Source organism: Lepisma saccharinum, unplaced genomic scaffold, assembly GCF_977018435.1.
Source record: "Lepisma saccharinum unplaced genomic scaffold, izLepSacc3.1 HAP1_SCAFFOLD_647, whole genome shotgun sequence".
Classification (NCBI taxonomy): Eukaryota; Metazoa; Arthropoda; class Insecta; order Zygentoma; family Lepismatidae; genus Lepisma; species Lepisma saccharinum.
The window spans coordinates 1-16581 of NW_028143318.1; the positions used below are offsets into that span (position 1 = coordinate 1).

Sequence of the window (16581 nt, forward strand, 5' to 3'; positions counted from 1 at the left end):
TATGCATGTCTGTACAAATTATGTTCTGTTTACGAAACAAACGTTAATAATCTTCCAGTTAATGCTGTATATTATTTTCCTTTAAATATGTCTTGTCAAGTATTACAAGAATTGTTTCTTGTATTGGGCATTTTACCCTGAACACGGGGCGAGTTGCCCAAATTGACATTCATCTGTTTATTTTTCTATGGTTCTTTTGCTATAAGACTTACAGTAATAAAACTTATAGGTAACAATAACAAAACATGTAGCTTTCATTTGACATCCATTTCATTGCGACACTCCTTCATTTCGCAAAGCTATAAACAGAAAAAAAAAAAAGTTGGGCGTATTGCTCCTACTACAGTGGCTGCACTTGCAGCTCAACACTGTTGTTTAAAAATTGCAGCACTGCAGGAAGTACGTGTGGTGTGTATCATGCTCTGTGGAATGGAGGGGAGGGGTGGAGCAGACTTCATCGTGGTGGAGGGGAGGATACACGAACACAAAAGTTTCCATCCGAAGAGTGTTTTGTTTGTAGTCCCTTTATATTTGCATTCATTACAACCCAGAACTGTCTGTGACTGTACTTGATCACCTTTTGTGCATTCCTCATTCCTATAAAGCAAAAATCAAATTTGATAGTGTCATATTTGCGCATATAGCATGGCAAGGTCATGCTAGCCTTTTGAATAGTATGTATAATGGATAATGATTAGATGAAATTGATGAAGGAACACTCATGAAAGAGCTTATTCATGGGACAACCTTGTGCTGTGATGTCAGATAAGGTATGCCTACGTTGTTAGGTTAGGTTCTCTTGGCAAAAATACACTGCAAATGTATAATTTATGCAAAGAGAACTAAACCTAACAAGCCTAACCTAAAAACTTAGGCATTTAGCCTAACAATGAAAGTATTCCCAGGTGACATGGGAAAGTGGGATCCAAACTACTGTGTGCATCCACCAGGTAACCCAGGACCCCTTGATTACAAGGCAATAAAAGTCAGTTTGCTTCAACTATAAGTTGATCCCATAAAAATGTACAGGGATTGTGCTTCCTTCAACTGTATCTATTTCAAAGATTATCCTGTCTCATCTCAAACCTTACTGAATTATTGTTTTGAAATTGGACATGAAAGAATGTACCAGAGAGAACTATGATCTCATTTCAGTCATTTACATGGTATCAAACTACTTCTTGGTTTTAATTTTGATCACCTTACTTAGATACAGTCTGTACTAAATAAGAATATATATATATATATAACACAGGAATAGGGTTAGAAATGGTGCCAGAAGGGCGGATAAATACAAATAATGAAGGAGACAGTAAACACTTACCACACGAATAGAAATAATTCAATATTTCGCGATCTGAGTCGCATTTTCAAGAAGGTAGATAAAAGATCGACGACACTTTGAGTAGAGGCACAGAATACTGACCGTAGCGTGTAAATTAGGTTGGATGAGTGGCAGGTGCCCTTAGGGTGAAGGGTGAACTCACCTGCCGCTGTAGGGATCAGGAGGGTGGGGGAGGTGATGAGTATGGGGCAGGTCTTGCATCTGGGTTTGTTGCACCTGTGGGCTGGGGGAAGGGGTGTGGAAGGGGTGGGGGTGTTTGGGACCAAGATGTTTTGGAGGTTGGGGGGGCGACAGAAGACGACCCTAGGTTTTTCCCGAAAGATGTCTCTGGTCTCGGGATCACTGTGCAGGATGGGGAGGAGGGAGTGGAGGGTATGTCTGATTTTCGTAATGTGAGGGTAGAGCTAACTCCCACAACCGCACCAAACAACCCAAAACCAACCCTCCAACTCTGATCACCCAATACCAAATATATATGTGTGAACATATTTAATGTATCATTTTATTAACTTACTTAGAATCTGTAAACTAATACACATGTATACGACAGTATTTTATAAGTATTACAAAAATATTCAAAGAGCAATGTGAATAAAGAATCTACATTCAATTAGATACATCATATCTGCATAATTGAGTGACCTTGGAAGTAAAACTTGATAACCTTCATTCACTATCGTACAGCAACTGAATCCAACTTTTACTCAATTTTGAATGGAGTGTGGGTTATCAAGTCTTACTCCTGAGTCACTCAATTTTCAATTATGTTATCTAGTACCACTCTTAATACCAAGAAAAAAATTTTAAAAAAATCACTAGTACACTATAAATGAATTGCATAGCACAAACATTTAGCCACTATACAGAATTTAACAAAGCTTTAAATGACTTACTGTAAATAAAATGTAGATAAAAAGTTCACTCATATTCATTCATCCTGTAGATACCACCTGAAGCTTATAGGTAATCCTATCTGCATGAGACTTTGAAAATTTAAAATTCCAAATACACAAATGGTTACATATTAATCTTGAAAACCAGAATATCAGGTAAAATAAACTGAAATCTTACCATTTATGGTGACTGTGTATGTGTCTTTCCAAGACACTTAACCTTGCCAACCTGCAGCTAATCAAATCATGTAAAAATGTATATTATTTGTCCTCTTCAAAATAACAAAGGGCTTATGATCTGTTATAAATGTTAGAATTGTTTGGTAACATAATTGTTATATATGTTAGAATTGTTTGGTAACATAATATGCATTTATTTGTTAATAATAAAAACTGAAACATTCCTACTTAAATATACACTAAAAATATTATGCTTAATCATAAAATAAATGAAATTAAGAAGAAAAGAATATTGACACACACATTAAAAATTTATACACATTTATTTGCATATATATTTGCATTATAAACTTAAACAGGTACAAAAATATCCCAATTTCAGTTTTGCTCCACTTGAGAGTTATTTTCATATCTCATGAGGAAAACAATGACAATGTGTATTGTTACAATGAAAGATAATATATCTGCTTTTCAATTATTATTCTGAATAAATCAGGGAACACTAATATAAAATATGTGTAATATCTCTACACACATTTTTAAAAAGTCAACAACTGTATATTATGTTAAAAGAACTTTATTTCTTTATTATTAATCACAGTACTTTAGCTAAGTCAAAAGATAATGGGTATCACAATAAAATACCAAATAACTTTTTTACCTCACACAAAGCATTATCATACAGTAGGAAATCTGTTTACATTGTGCACTCCTGCCTTCATCAGGAACCTAGCTGTGAATAAGCGCACTCAAGATACTGCCACAAACTTAAGGAAGGCACTTGGAAACTTCCAAAAGAGTTTGATATTCTTACTCTACGGCCAGTATTGTTACCAAAACCTGAAACAGTTTGAATGCATAAGTAAAAATACTTTACACAAAAACGAAACCCTAATTAAGTACATATCCTCCCTTATACTCTGGATACATGGTGATTCACCTATAATAGCCCATAGCAATACTTAAAAAACAAAGCAAGATGTTATTGTCTTGGCAGGAATGTAATCATATAAGAGGCACAGATAAAAAAACAAAAACAACGAAATGCTTATGTTACCAACAGTGTTGCAACTTTAGAAGAAAGTTGCATTTTAGATACATCAAGTATCTCACCACATGCTCTCACACAATGTACATAGATAAAGTGCTACTATCGTTGCATGAATTCTTATGTTCGCTTATTTATTATAATAGTGCGCAGGTGTAATGAAAATTGCTGAAGTATTCTAGTTTTCAATTATTTGCACAGGAACTGATATGCTAAAAGTTGGGTGAGTAAAATACTCACAACTTGCACCCATTGCAAAATGCATATTTATATCAATCTGTAAGATCACTTTGTACCTAAAGATATCTGTTTGGCAGTTATGCGGAGATAGGTAATTTACTCTGATAAGATTACTTTTCATTTTTCAGCGTAAATTTTCTTCGCGGGTGTGTAGGTATGATAAAGCACCAACTTATGATAGGCTCAAGGAGCAATTGAATAGGAAATCTCAAAGAAAAAACAGTTTCACGGATAAAGTGAGTACTAGTTTTTCTATATTTATCTACTACCGCATCTCTCATTTCCCAATTATGAATGTATACATGTTTAGTTATTTAAAAAATAGAATTTTGTTCTGAGGTTGCGATGCTGTTGGTCATGTGGCCACGTTACACATCATATTATGTATGCACTTCACAAGGTAATATCATTGGAAAATACAAGGTGGTCCAAAACTATAGATACACCCGAATAAAAGTTGAATCACATGCTGTTCCGCAAAACTAACACTGTATGTTTGTAATAGGGGTGAGGGGAAATGTTATGACGATGATGGCTGCCATCTTGAATTCAACTTCAAAATTTTTAATTTAAACCATAACTTGTGACACCTCAATTGAATAGGAAATTTTCTCATGAGTTCCATGGTGTGTTTATTGTTATTCTAGCACCAAACATGACAAAGTTATTAACATTTTTCACATTCTACAGTCTGTATAACCTCTTAAAACTTCATGGAGAAGAAACTAATGAGAGTGGCACCAAGGTGAAATATGCTCCATGCACAGACAGAGAACTATGGACTTCAACATGGCAGTAGCTGCATACAGCTGGCTTGAAAGTTACGGCCACATGCCCAGGTCTGGCACTATCAACCTTAAATGTAATACTTGTGTTCTAAAACAGTTCAGATAAATTTTTAAAAAGTGAAATGTGAAATTACGTAACGAACCGTAAAGTTCGTGGGATCTTACGAGTACCTAGAATGTTAACCAATTAATCAATGGGTGATGTATGTTACTCATCATTCATCCTCTGATGAGAGCACTCGTCATTGGCATGACGAGTTAATGCTTGGCAATGCGAAAGGTACAAAATCACTACACTACACTAAACTACAGAAAAGACAATGGTCACTCGTTGGGTTTTGTGAATCATTGAACCTGAATCATGGCTGGGTGTTAGGATAATTACCTGTCTATCTGAAGTATTAAGCTGAATAGAATATGCGAAGTCCTCTGTTAGCTTCTCCAATTCATCGACCAGAGCGTCGTTCCACTTCTGACCTACTGCTCTGCTAACCACCTCTTCTCTCTCAACTCAATCCCAAAAGTCAGTCCCCTCTCAGCTTGTCTCACCTCTATATCACTAGGCCATCGAGCTCTTCCTCTATGCCGAATCGTGTTTTTAATTGCCACCATGCAAACCACTGACTCAATAACCAGAAGTATTACCTGTTTCCTGAATGCTCAGGAGGTTTGCATGGCACAACACAATGCATTGTAAACATGTCTTAGAGGTTGAGACAACTGAGAAAAACAAGTGAATGCCCTGGTCAACGTGAAGCATTCAGAGAGACTTAATAAAATAAACATATAATCTTAGGGATTGATACGATTACTAGTTTAGACATTGATTTGGCTAAGGTGTTACATATAACTATAACACTTTCCATCTCCGTAACAATTTACAGAGTGTGCATAGGAGTAAAACCTAAGTTAAGCTTCATGGTGAATAAAAGATAAGGATTAAATGTTTTGTTGTAATGACAGATTTAAGTGAAGAATTAAAGAAATTTTGTATCAGCAAGAATGATTGTGGAATTGTACTGGAGAATGAGTGTTTACTCTGTTGCAGGCAGTGGAATTAACAGGGTATTAGATGATATTGTGTGATGTAGTTTGATTATGTCATGAACTTATTTTGTCAATATTATGTAAATTGAACATATAAAGGCACTGTGAATAATATTGATATAAAGAAGTAAAGGTAAAGTGCTCCCATGTGCTTAGCACCACGCCATGAAGGCATATAGGGGTGTGGGGGTAACGCCACACACTTTCTTGATCCGGTCATGAGTGGGGGTGATGTGATCAGCATCACGCCCCTGACCACCTTTACCCCCCAGGGTTTCCCACAGGTACCCATGTTATTCAATGCTGGGTGGGCGCTTCCAACGTTAGAAAAGTTCCCGGATTTGAACCGGCCGGGGATCGAACCCGGGACCTTGAGCATGGTAGTCAGATGCGTTACCGACTGAGCCACCGCGGCCAGTCAATATTGATATACAATAATAATTATTGATTACCTCTGAAAAAAAATAAAAAGATTAAAAAGAAAATGTAATGTAATTAAGCAACAACAACCACTTGCTCTCTGTCCTATTGGACAATGGTAATAGCAATATACACACAATCAACTTTCACACACTCACTCTCACCCACACACCTTCAGTCATCATTACCATTGTTTACAAATAAAATGTGCAAATTTTGATAAATTCAAGATCTTACTTTGGGAATGAAGATGATGATATTGAGAAATTCCATGCAGAAGAAGTCTTTCAAAGCCAGACAAATCAGAAGAGAGAAACATAGATTTTGGATCATGGCTGAAGAAATCTAAAACTTCATCTTCAAGGTACTGAATCATTCCCTGAAACAAAATATTAGGGAATCATTCCCTGAAACAAAATATTAGGAAATTATTATGAACAGTTATACCTTATGATAGGGTTGAAATAATATAAATATTACTACCTACACTGGAACCCCAATTTTACATTTTCCCACATTATACAGGGTGTACACAAAGTGTCTGACACATTTTAATTATTAATAAATCAGAAACTAATGAAGATACAAATAAACTGGTGGCAATGATAGATAAAATCAAAAGTTCAATGTCCTGTATCAGTACACTTCACTTCTATGTGTGTTATTTTTGTCACATGGAGAATGTCAAGACAATAATTGATTTTTTCCTACATTCAGGTCAGCATGTCAACATCCACAAACACTAATGCATTGTTTATTCTTGGATTTACATATGTTCATCACTTAAAGAAAAAAAGTCCAATAGGGTTTTGTCAGGTAACCTCGTGGACCAAGGAATCAGACCACCATGCCAAATTCATCTTCCCGGCAAGCGTTCGTTCAAAACACGACAAACAATGTTGACGAACCTTACAAAAGTGATGAAAATAAAGCCAGAATAAATGTGATATATATATACTGTAGATACTGTGGATGTTGACATGCTGACCCAAATATGGGGAAAAATCGATTATCATCTTGACATTATTTGTGTGACAAAAGTAACACACATAGAAGTGTACTGATACAAGAAATGAACCTTTTTGAGTTTATCTATCTATCAATGCTCTAAACTTTTTCCAGATTTTACATTTTCCCACATTTTAAGTTACTTCAACTTGGTCCCCTGAAAAATATAAAAATCTAGGTTTCACTGTAATTACATAACTTTAATGAAATTTTGTGAATAAAACTAACAATTTACAAGTTCTGAAAGTGCCTGATGTTTTCCAAAAGCATGGGACAATGTAAGAAATGTAAAGTTAATTAGGGATCGCCAAAAATATCCAAAAAAAATTGAGATTCAGAAATTTTACTGTCTGGATTTCGGATAAAATCTGGATTTATTTTTGTCTGCCACTTTGTTAGAGCAATTTGAGTCCAGAGAGTTGTGAATATGCTCCTGTGATTATGAGCAATATTTTGAAGATTTTGACACAACATTGTCCTTTGTCTGGTGATTTTACAAGCTCTTGTGAGATGACAAAGGGGTGGTTTGAACTTTCGACACAGTATGAGGTGGAAAGTTGGAGGTTGCAAAAAATGCACATCGCTCAAGTGAAAATGTTAAATTGAGCTGCCTGTGACTAAGGAGTCATTAAGGATCACAGAATATGTCAATTAAACATGAAGACGACCTTGAACAAGAACAAGCATAGATGAAGAGAAAGTTTAAACTGAAATAGTAAATTTCTTTTATTTTGGCAGCTGCTTTATGGCATGTGGCCTAAATAAATGTTGCTAGAAGAGATTTAATTTTGTTCATGAATTATTCTGGAAAACAATTAGAGAGTTTACTTTTCTGATAAAATGGTAGAAAGCAAATGCGGAGAAGTAGATGGAAGGATTTTATTTGGGGGGAGGGGGGTTAGTTACATTAAAACTCGTAAGTTCATTTCATTATTTTTTTCTTGTCTATTTGGGGTGAGGACTTGTTTACAGCAGGGCGTCCACCCCTCTGGTGTTATTTCAGCTTACCTTACACAGGGTGGCTACAAAGAAGGAGAAATTAAATTCCCTGACAATTATAAACTAAAAGTAAAATAAATTACTACTGATATTCTTGTTTTATTTATGCCTAATTGGTAGGGATCTCGATTTTTAGTTATTTTTTTCCTAAATTGGTGCCATTACCCCCCCCCCCTTCCACAATTCACATTTTCATTTTAGTGCATTTCTGGGGAATATACCTAAATTTATACTTTCATGGTGTTTTTAAAGTACTGTTTCAAATTTTAGGTCTCATGGGCTATGCCTCTTGGTGAGAATTTGATACCTTGGAAGTTATTTTCCATACCCCTTTTTAATTTAAAGGTAATGGTTTTAGATAAGGGGATTTATCCAGTTATATACTCAAGGGTGCATAATGCCCATACTTGGCGGCACACCCACAAATTCTAAATCAATCAATCTCACATGACAGATACCGATATATTACGGCACCAAAAATTGGCATTATCTTTCTTTTTTTTACTTTTCAGTATTATATTTTCCAAAATTCATGTTTTTATTTTAGAACATTTTCCTGCCAAATATACCAAAACGTACACTTTCATTGTGCTTTTAAATTATCATTTTCAATTGTAGGTCACATTGTCTACGTATTTTCGTGACAGTTTGATATGTTCGAACCAATTTTTAAGGAAGTTATGTTCCATTATTTCTCGCTCTACAAATGCCGATGTTACGATTCCCCTGTGGCAGTAGGTGAGCACTCAATTCTTGCCAAAATCACACCACTTAGCTCGGTAATTCAAAATGTGATTTAATGTGTATATCGGAATTTTTCCATGTATAACGTGCATTACAATTTTCTATTGTATAAAAATGTTGGAAAACTTGCACGTTCTATACACACAAATATGGCACATTTTGTTTCCATAAGCCTAAAAAAATACTAAAATGTTAGATTTCAAGGTATTTCTTCATTGTTTAATTAGAGTTTTTAAAATTGGCGAAAAATGTCAACAATTCACATTTTATGCCATATTCATGTTATTTCACTATTTTGAATGGGTGAAACATGTGTCCAGACATCTCTGCACATTCATAAACACTACTTCGCAGAAATTACATTTTACATTGTTATCACATTTGTAAGAAATCAAGGTTCTTGCTAATTGGAATTTACTTTCTGGATGCCCCTCTATAAATCAGTAGATGAAATGTGAAAATTTAGCAGGGCTGCCAGAGAAACGTCAAATTACTGAAGAAAGTGATATGCTTTTAGGACTGAATGATTTATGTAATTATAATAATTAAAATATTTACATATGTATTATTAGTATTTTATTTCATAACTTTGCACATTAACTTAACTCAGTGACAGATTAATATCCATCTCTCACGAGTTTAAACAGGCAGGAGGGGGGGGGGGGTTAATTGCAATGCGAATGTTGCAGAAAACCTGAGGTTAGGAGAATGCGCTTGCCAAATTTTTATAACGTTTACCAATGCAGATTTCTGTTTCACCTTTTTGTGATACTATTCAACATATATATATCTTGATTTGTTGGATTCTTTTAGGGATCAGAATAGTTCAATGTCATCGTAAACGCATCTTCACTTGTGCAAAACCAGTATTACGCCAAGGGGAAGAAAGAAAACCTTTGTAGGGATTGCTATATGAAATAAGGTTAAGTGAGGCAGAAGAGTAATAAAATTCCAGCAGCATATTTGCAGTGGTGCAGCAGACTAAGGTTCCGTTTATGCATGTGATTTTTGTTGGATGTTCCATCTAACAAATGTCATAAATGACAACAAATGTCATACTGGAACATCCAAGAAACATTGGATTCATAAGAGCCCAATGCATGCAATTTTTGTCGGATGTCGCAGAATGACAAATATTGAACAGCTATGTTCGACAAAATTCGCATGCTTAAACAGAGCCAAAAAGTTTGTTCAATGAAATGTGGTACCACAGGAGACAAACTTGGATGCACAAGGCTCTGTTTATGCATGCCATTTTAGTCAGGTTTTGCAGTCTGAAGACATTCAAAAACAATCAATTCCATAAGAGTGTCATGCATGTGATTTTTGTCGCATGTTGTAGTGAGACATTTTGTCGAAGTTCAATGTAGTCTGACGGCGATATCAGACAAAAATCATATGCATCAATTGAACCTAAAATGTTCATCTGACAAATGCTGTACCACGACATTCGACAAATTACAGGGTTGCATAGTGCCCTTATTCGTTTCCACGTTCCTTCAGAATGTCCCACAAAATGCCGTACTACAACGTCCGACAACTATCAGATGGTGCCAAAGTGGTATGCCCCCTCCCCTCCATCCACTATATTTGTTGACAGTCCTGTCCCCTTACTACTTCCATACAGACAAGAAAAAATGATAATTCAATGCATTTTCTACGTAATGTTTAGAGGCTTATCCTTTTTTCTGCCCCTCCGGAAATCTCTCTCTCCCCCTCCCCACCTCCCATCACTAGTTTCTGGCACTGTAATTGTGCTGTGCATAAAAGAGATAAAAGTTGATGCTCAGACTTATAGAGTGAATGCAACCATGATGGAAAAGTTGAGTAGGTGTGAGATACAGGCTGTAGGCTGAATCTATAAACAAAACGTACCATTAACCTGCATAACTTTGAAATTTAATACTTCTCATCTATGGCCTTTTCTACTCATAAAAATGAACATATATACACACACTTACCAATGGCATATGCTTCCTCCTCAAGGTATGTCTAATTCCTCTCTTGATACTGAGAAATGCCTCTTCAGGTGTTATGGTTTTGCTGGATAAATGCTGATTTGGTTTCTTTACAGACTGAGTCTGTGGTGTTGAGAGAACAGCAGCCTGCATTTCCTCACTGCTGTTTATGAAATTATGCCAAAGCTAGAAGGAAAATGCACAGGAAAAAGAATCGTACAGTCAAAATAAACACACACACACACATACATACATATATACATACATACAGGGTGATTCAAAAGTCCTAAGACACCCTTTTTTCTCTGAAACGGATGTGAAACTTCATTTGGGTATATCAGGTGTGAGGGTGCTTCCAGGACATGGCCGCCATCTTGAAGTCTGTCATATTGGATTGAGGTCAAATGCATCATGGGAATTTTCGGGGGGACAAAATTTTATACCATTTCTATATATCTTCACAGCAAAATGGGGGGATTGTATCATTTGATTGACTTGTTATTGATTTTTAGTTTTGGATAATTATGTATAGTTTCCACCTACCTGCGGTGATTGCGGCGATAGGGTTGAAATGAAACACCACCTCTTATGCCTTTAAAATCAGTTTGGGGGGAGGGGGACATGGTATTCGCATTAATACAAGGTTAGTCGAACAGACAAACTGTGCAGAATAAGGTTGACTAACAACGGCAGTGAGCCTGAAGTATCTAAAGTAAACTTATACTGCTTAAATATGTCTGTATTATACAGTGACGAAACCACAGGGAGGCAGTGGCCATTGCCACCCCCCCCCCCCCCCAACAACCCTCGATGGAAGTCAAATCTAGGGTAGCAAGGGGGACAAACATTGACGGCCAAGGGCACCTTTGATTTCAAATTTTATGCAAATAAAAATTCATTTTGTAAAATATTCTTGCTTGTTTCACTTGCATTATCTGCTAGTTTTCCTCAAGTTTAGAGCTGTAGCTAGGGGCAGCAAGAGTCTGCCATGGGCGCCGAATGATCTAAATGAAAAAAAGTTGTGACAAAAATAGTTTGAGTATTTAATTTGGCATAAACTGGGGGGGGGGGGATGTTTTACCTTTTAGGGCATCATGGGCCTTGGGAGGATGGGCACCCCTGGTTCAACATACATATTGGAATCTCTGAAGTACTTGCAGAATCTACAGCTTAATATCAGCCTATGTAACTGATTAAACGTTTGTACTGGTGTACTGAGCTCTGATCTTTCATTCTACTTCATTTCAATATTACAAGTGTTGTGCATTTTAGATAGCAAAATTAATCTCGAGTTATAATGATAGTCGTGATCGCATTCGAAGAATCTCAAATGCAATCTTCATTAGTATACACCTCTATGATGTTCCTTCATTTCAGAAATCACTGAAATACCAAAGTTAATGAAAAATCCACTGGGTTTTAAAATGGTTTTTTACAAGTGGGCCCAACCTGAAGCCCACCTTGGCGAACCCTGCATATCATACACATTCTGATTGGTCAACTAATTCATGAATTTCAGGTTTTATTTTTGTTTGGTAAATTGAACATTTTGCTCAAAACCCACCTCTACATCAAGAGTCCCCACTGTTACTCATACACCTCCTTACCAAGATAACACTTGAAGGACACTAAAACTTACTTGCATGTTGTTCTCATCATGAAAGAGTTTACTGAAGATAGTCTGACGTGACATGAAATCATCGATTGTTGGTTCACCTAACTCATCTTCTTCAACTAAAGTAACCAACTGGTTTACTATAAAAAATGAAACATACATTTTAAGTAAATGTAAAATACATTGTCTTCTTTTGATCATTAGTAAAAGTTATTCTATCCTTAAAACCCATAGTAAACTAAACTTTTCCCTTTGCAGTTAAATTAGAAAGCAAAAAACATCAGGTAATGTCGTTACGGCCAGAACTAATATAAATTACTAAAATTGGAGTTTTTTTTTGTTGTTGTTTTAAATCCACACTATGCCACAGAAAGGCTAATTGGGACTGGACCTACAGTTTAAAGTGGAATCCAAACCACTATGGGCCCCCAAGATAATAATAGACAGAATTATGTAGTGCTCAGATATTGTCTAGTCTTGGCATTGCATACTGTTTCCAAGGTTTTTAAGTTACATCTACTAACTGTTTAGTATCTGGTAAAATAAATACTGCATATCAGGCTTAAAAGTACAATAAAAGAAAAATCATTATGTGTAATATTTAACCAAGTGCACCTTAAGCCTTACGTAGTTTGCAAGGTAATCTCAAAATGTTTTTTTTTTTCCGTGCTTGCAAAACGTCAGCACTTGTTGGATTGTGCACAAATTGAACTGAACTGAATTGAACAGTTGTAGCGTCCTTGGCCACCTAGATCCCTGGACATTACTCCTCTTGATTTTTTCTTTGGGGTTTTGTAAAGTCACAAGTGTACAAGACACAAGTTTGTAACCTTCCTGATTTACGACATCGTATTTGTGCTGCAATCCGAAATGTGACTCCAGTAATGCTGAACAACACATGGGCGGAGCTTGAATACAGGTTGGACATCTGTAGAGCAACTAATGGTGCTCATATTGAGGTGTACTAGGTATGTAAAAAAAAACTCTGAGTTACTACTCTATACGTAGATGAACACTCTAAGGAAATATCTCAATAAGGTCATTCCATGTCAAACCAACCGATAAAAATTATTTTTGAACCTTAAGGATTCGGATTTTTAAGATTTTTTGTTTATACATTGTACCTATCAAGAGGACAAAAACTGCCAAATTTCACATTTCTTCGGCTTTTAGTTTTTGAGTTATTGACTTTCAAAAAAGCAAAAATCCGAAAATTTGACATTTTGAAATCTTTAAACAGCTGTAGATCAAAAACTATATGACTTAGAGAGCTCAAATTGGTGTCGTTTTCTTCTGCTTTTAATGATCTTCAATTTGAAATGCAACATGAGTGTGATATTTGAATTTTGTAATTATTAAAAAACTTGAAGAAAAGTTTTTTTTTGAAAATCTCGAAAATCTCAAAAACACAATTTTTAATTTTTTTGAAAATATATATGTTTTGAAGATGACAATTTGTGTGCAAAATTTCATAATGGGTTTCTATGCAAATCAATTTTTTTGTATTGTAATGTGTACAAAATTTGATAAATTTGTTGACTTCCATGTTAAAACACCATAACTATAAGCTGAGTGATTGATGTTGGAGTCTTCATATTAGTCTATTTTATAATTTTTGGACTACCAATAACATGAAAATACCTAAAATTTGTCACTTTTAATATCAAGTAAGCAAATTGAAAAATGTACAAGGGGAAGTCACTAAATTACAGTAATTTTATCCTAAACTTCATGGAGATGTATGTGCAATGAAAATTTCTGTTTTGGCACTTACTAAGGTTCTTTAGCAACATGCCATAAAGGTGTCGTGATGCCTGCTCAGTAGCACGTACATGGCAGCTACATTGTTGATTTGCACCGTAGAAGTGTTATTAGTTTTTTTGAGGTCAAAAGGGAGTGAAACCCTCTGAAATGTACAGCAGAGTGAAGGTTCAGTACGGAAGCAATTGTTTAACCTGTTGGGTCCCAAGTGTCTCGGTCGAGATACCCAAATGTAACCCTCATGGTCCCAAGCATCTCGATCGAGACGCTGTGTCAAAGTCGTAGTTCTTACGTTATAACTTTTCTAATTTTGGCTAGAATTTCGATTTTTTTTTATATTGTTCCTAACACATGTATTTAACAGAAATGTTCTTGCACTTATTTTTTTCATCATGAAAAGGTGGGAAAAGGGACTTCTCTTTTGCGTCTCTTTTCAAGGGAAAATTTTTGCCGACAAAGGAAGACCGGCTTTGTTGTTCTAAAGCAATGATTTTCACTCCCGCCTGGTAACTGCATGAGAAGGAAGCTTGTTTATCAGTATCCGATGTCAAAATGAAAGTTTTCCATGCGGGCGGAAGCAGGGGGTGGGGGTGGGGGAAGACTGGTTGTTGAATCTGCGTTGTGAGAATGGAATTTCGAGGCATGCTGAAGGAAACCTTTCTTTTTGAGCACAAGTGTTCCACAAGTTACCTTGCATTATCTAAAAATAGAATTTCAAGCAGCTGCAAGAATCGGCGCTCATTTTTCACTGCGTTCTAGCTTTTTGTCCGTGAAAGTTGTGCGTAGGTATGTGTCATTTTGTGCCCAAGTGTACACAAAGCCCTTTAAGTGTAGACAAAATGAAGAAAACTAGAAGAAAAAATTGCATTGTATTGCTCACATGCTAACTATACATTATTTGATATATCGTGTTGCAAGTGTAAAGATTTTGAGTGAAGTGACAGACTTCCAAGGACTTTTTTGTCATCTACATGTTTTTCTTGTGGTGTGAAAAGTGTGCTAGAGTGCGCGTCAAATCTCCTGCATATGGCCTTGAACGACTGAACAGCACCAGCGAATCACGGACGTGCGGCGTTGCCTAGTTCAGAAGCTGTTTCACCTCGCTACTAAATCGTGTACCTGTCGCTCGGATATAAATAGATTATTTCAAGTGTCAGTAGTTCAACAGATGGAAAGATAATGAATTTGCGAGTATGTAGGAAAAACAAGCGTGATTGTAGCTTATACCGTTCCCTCTGTAGAAGCAATGTTATTATAACCGTATTTGCATTGTATCCTTTTTGCTCTCCCTTCGTTCCTGTAGCATTCTGATACTTTCCGATTAGCTAAGGGAACAGGGCACGTTCGTTCCCAGTGATGGTAGAAGAAGTTGACGAAGAGGATACCGTCATTGTTCGTTTTTTTTCATGTGTTTAGTGGATGTGTGCAGCATGTCGTTGAGTAAACCAAGTGGTAGTGATGGCGAGAGAAGAGAGAAAAATACAGTGTTGTACGAAGCCAGGCACGACAGGTGATTTTTCAGGTGTACAATTTTTTTTTAAAGAAAAGTGTTCGAGTGACGAACAAAGAAGTAAAATTGACTTTAAGAAGTGCCAGGATCTAACAGCTCAAGCGTGTGGTGTGAATCAAGCTACCGTTTCTCGGATATGTTCGGGGGCTAAACAATGTTTATCTGGGCCTGCTCCAATGTTTCAATAACCTAGACTAGAAAGCACATTAACATACCGAAAAGAACGACAAATTTAGATGACTTTGAAAAAAGACGTAGTTCGTAGAACAGTCTTTGAAATTTACGATCGTGGCGAATTTTCTACTGCCAAAAAGATAACGTACTCTTTACGGGACAAAATATCTTACAAAGGCTCTACAACTTCCACCTTGAGAATATTGAAAGAATTATGCAGTCCCTAATCAGGTATGTTCTTTTCTCCCATTAAGTTAATTATATGTTATATTATCTAATGTTCCGTGACAAGGCGTTTCGCTCGACCACGCTGTCTCTTTTCCGTGTGAGATTTCGACATGGCACCGCTGCAGTGCTCTGCTATTGGCTATCGCCATATGCAGGAGATTTGACGCGCACTATAGTGTTGTTTGTGCCTGCTGCATTTTGAACTTTTCATATCCTTTTTTTTGGGGGGGGGGAAACCCCATTTTTTAAAAAAAGTATTTAAGGGGATTTCCCCCCTTTCCCCCTCCATATGTACGCCGAATGTGCATCAATTATATATCATCTGAATCTGTGATTCATTCTGCGTACAACAGTATATCTTTCATATCTCCAGGGCATTTAGTTTCTGACCTATAGTCATTTCAATGTAACTCTGCATTTCGCTCAATTCCGAAGCTTGAGACAGTGGCGTACAAGCCTTTCATTTCAGGGGTACAACTCGCGTTACATTGGTCATTAGGGTGGAGTGAAAATTTTTTTTCTTCAATTTTGAAATGCCTGTAGTCAGAAAAGTTGCATTTTGGTATCAGATAGTCAAATAAAAAAAATCAGCTCTCTAGGTCAATTTCTTCTGGTGCCCCAAG

The 16581-nt window shown here is 36.3% G+C and overlaps 1 protein-coding gene across 1 annotated transcript in view; it reads right to left on the reverse strand.

Annotated features, from left to right (window-relative positions):
* Positions 1-1828: 1828 nt before the first annotated feature.
* LOC145983102 (R3H domain-containing protein 4-like) overlaps positions 1829-16581 on the reverse strand; it is a 40052-nt gene continuing 25299 nt past the window's right edge. Inside the window, exons 3-6 of the mRNA XM_083116375.1 lie at positions 12310-12425; positions 10674-10856; positions 6199-6340; positions 1829-3258 (exon numbers count right to left, since the gene is read on the reverse strand). Coding sequence (XP_082972501.1) covers positions 3140-3258; positions 6199-6340; positions 10674-10856; positions 12310-12425 — 560 coding nt within the window. The 3' untranslated portion in view covers positions 1829-3139. The remainder of the gene's footprint in view (positions 3259-6198; positions 6341-10673; positions 10857-12309; positions 12426-16581) is intronic.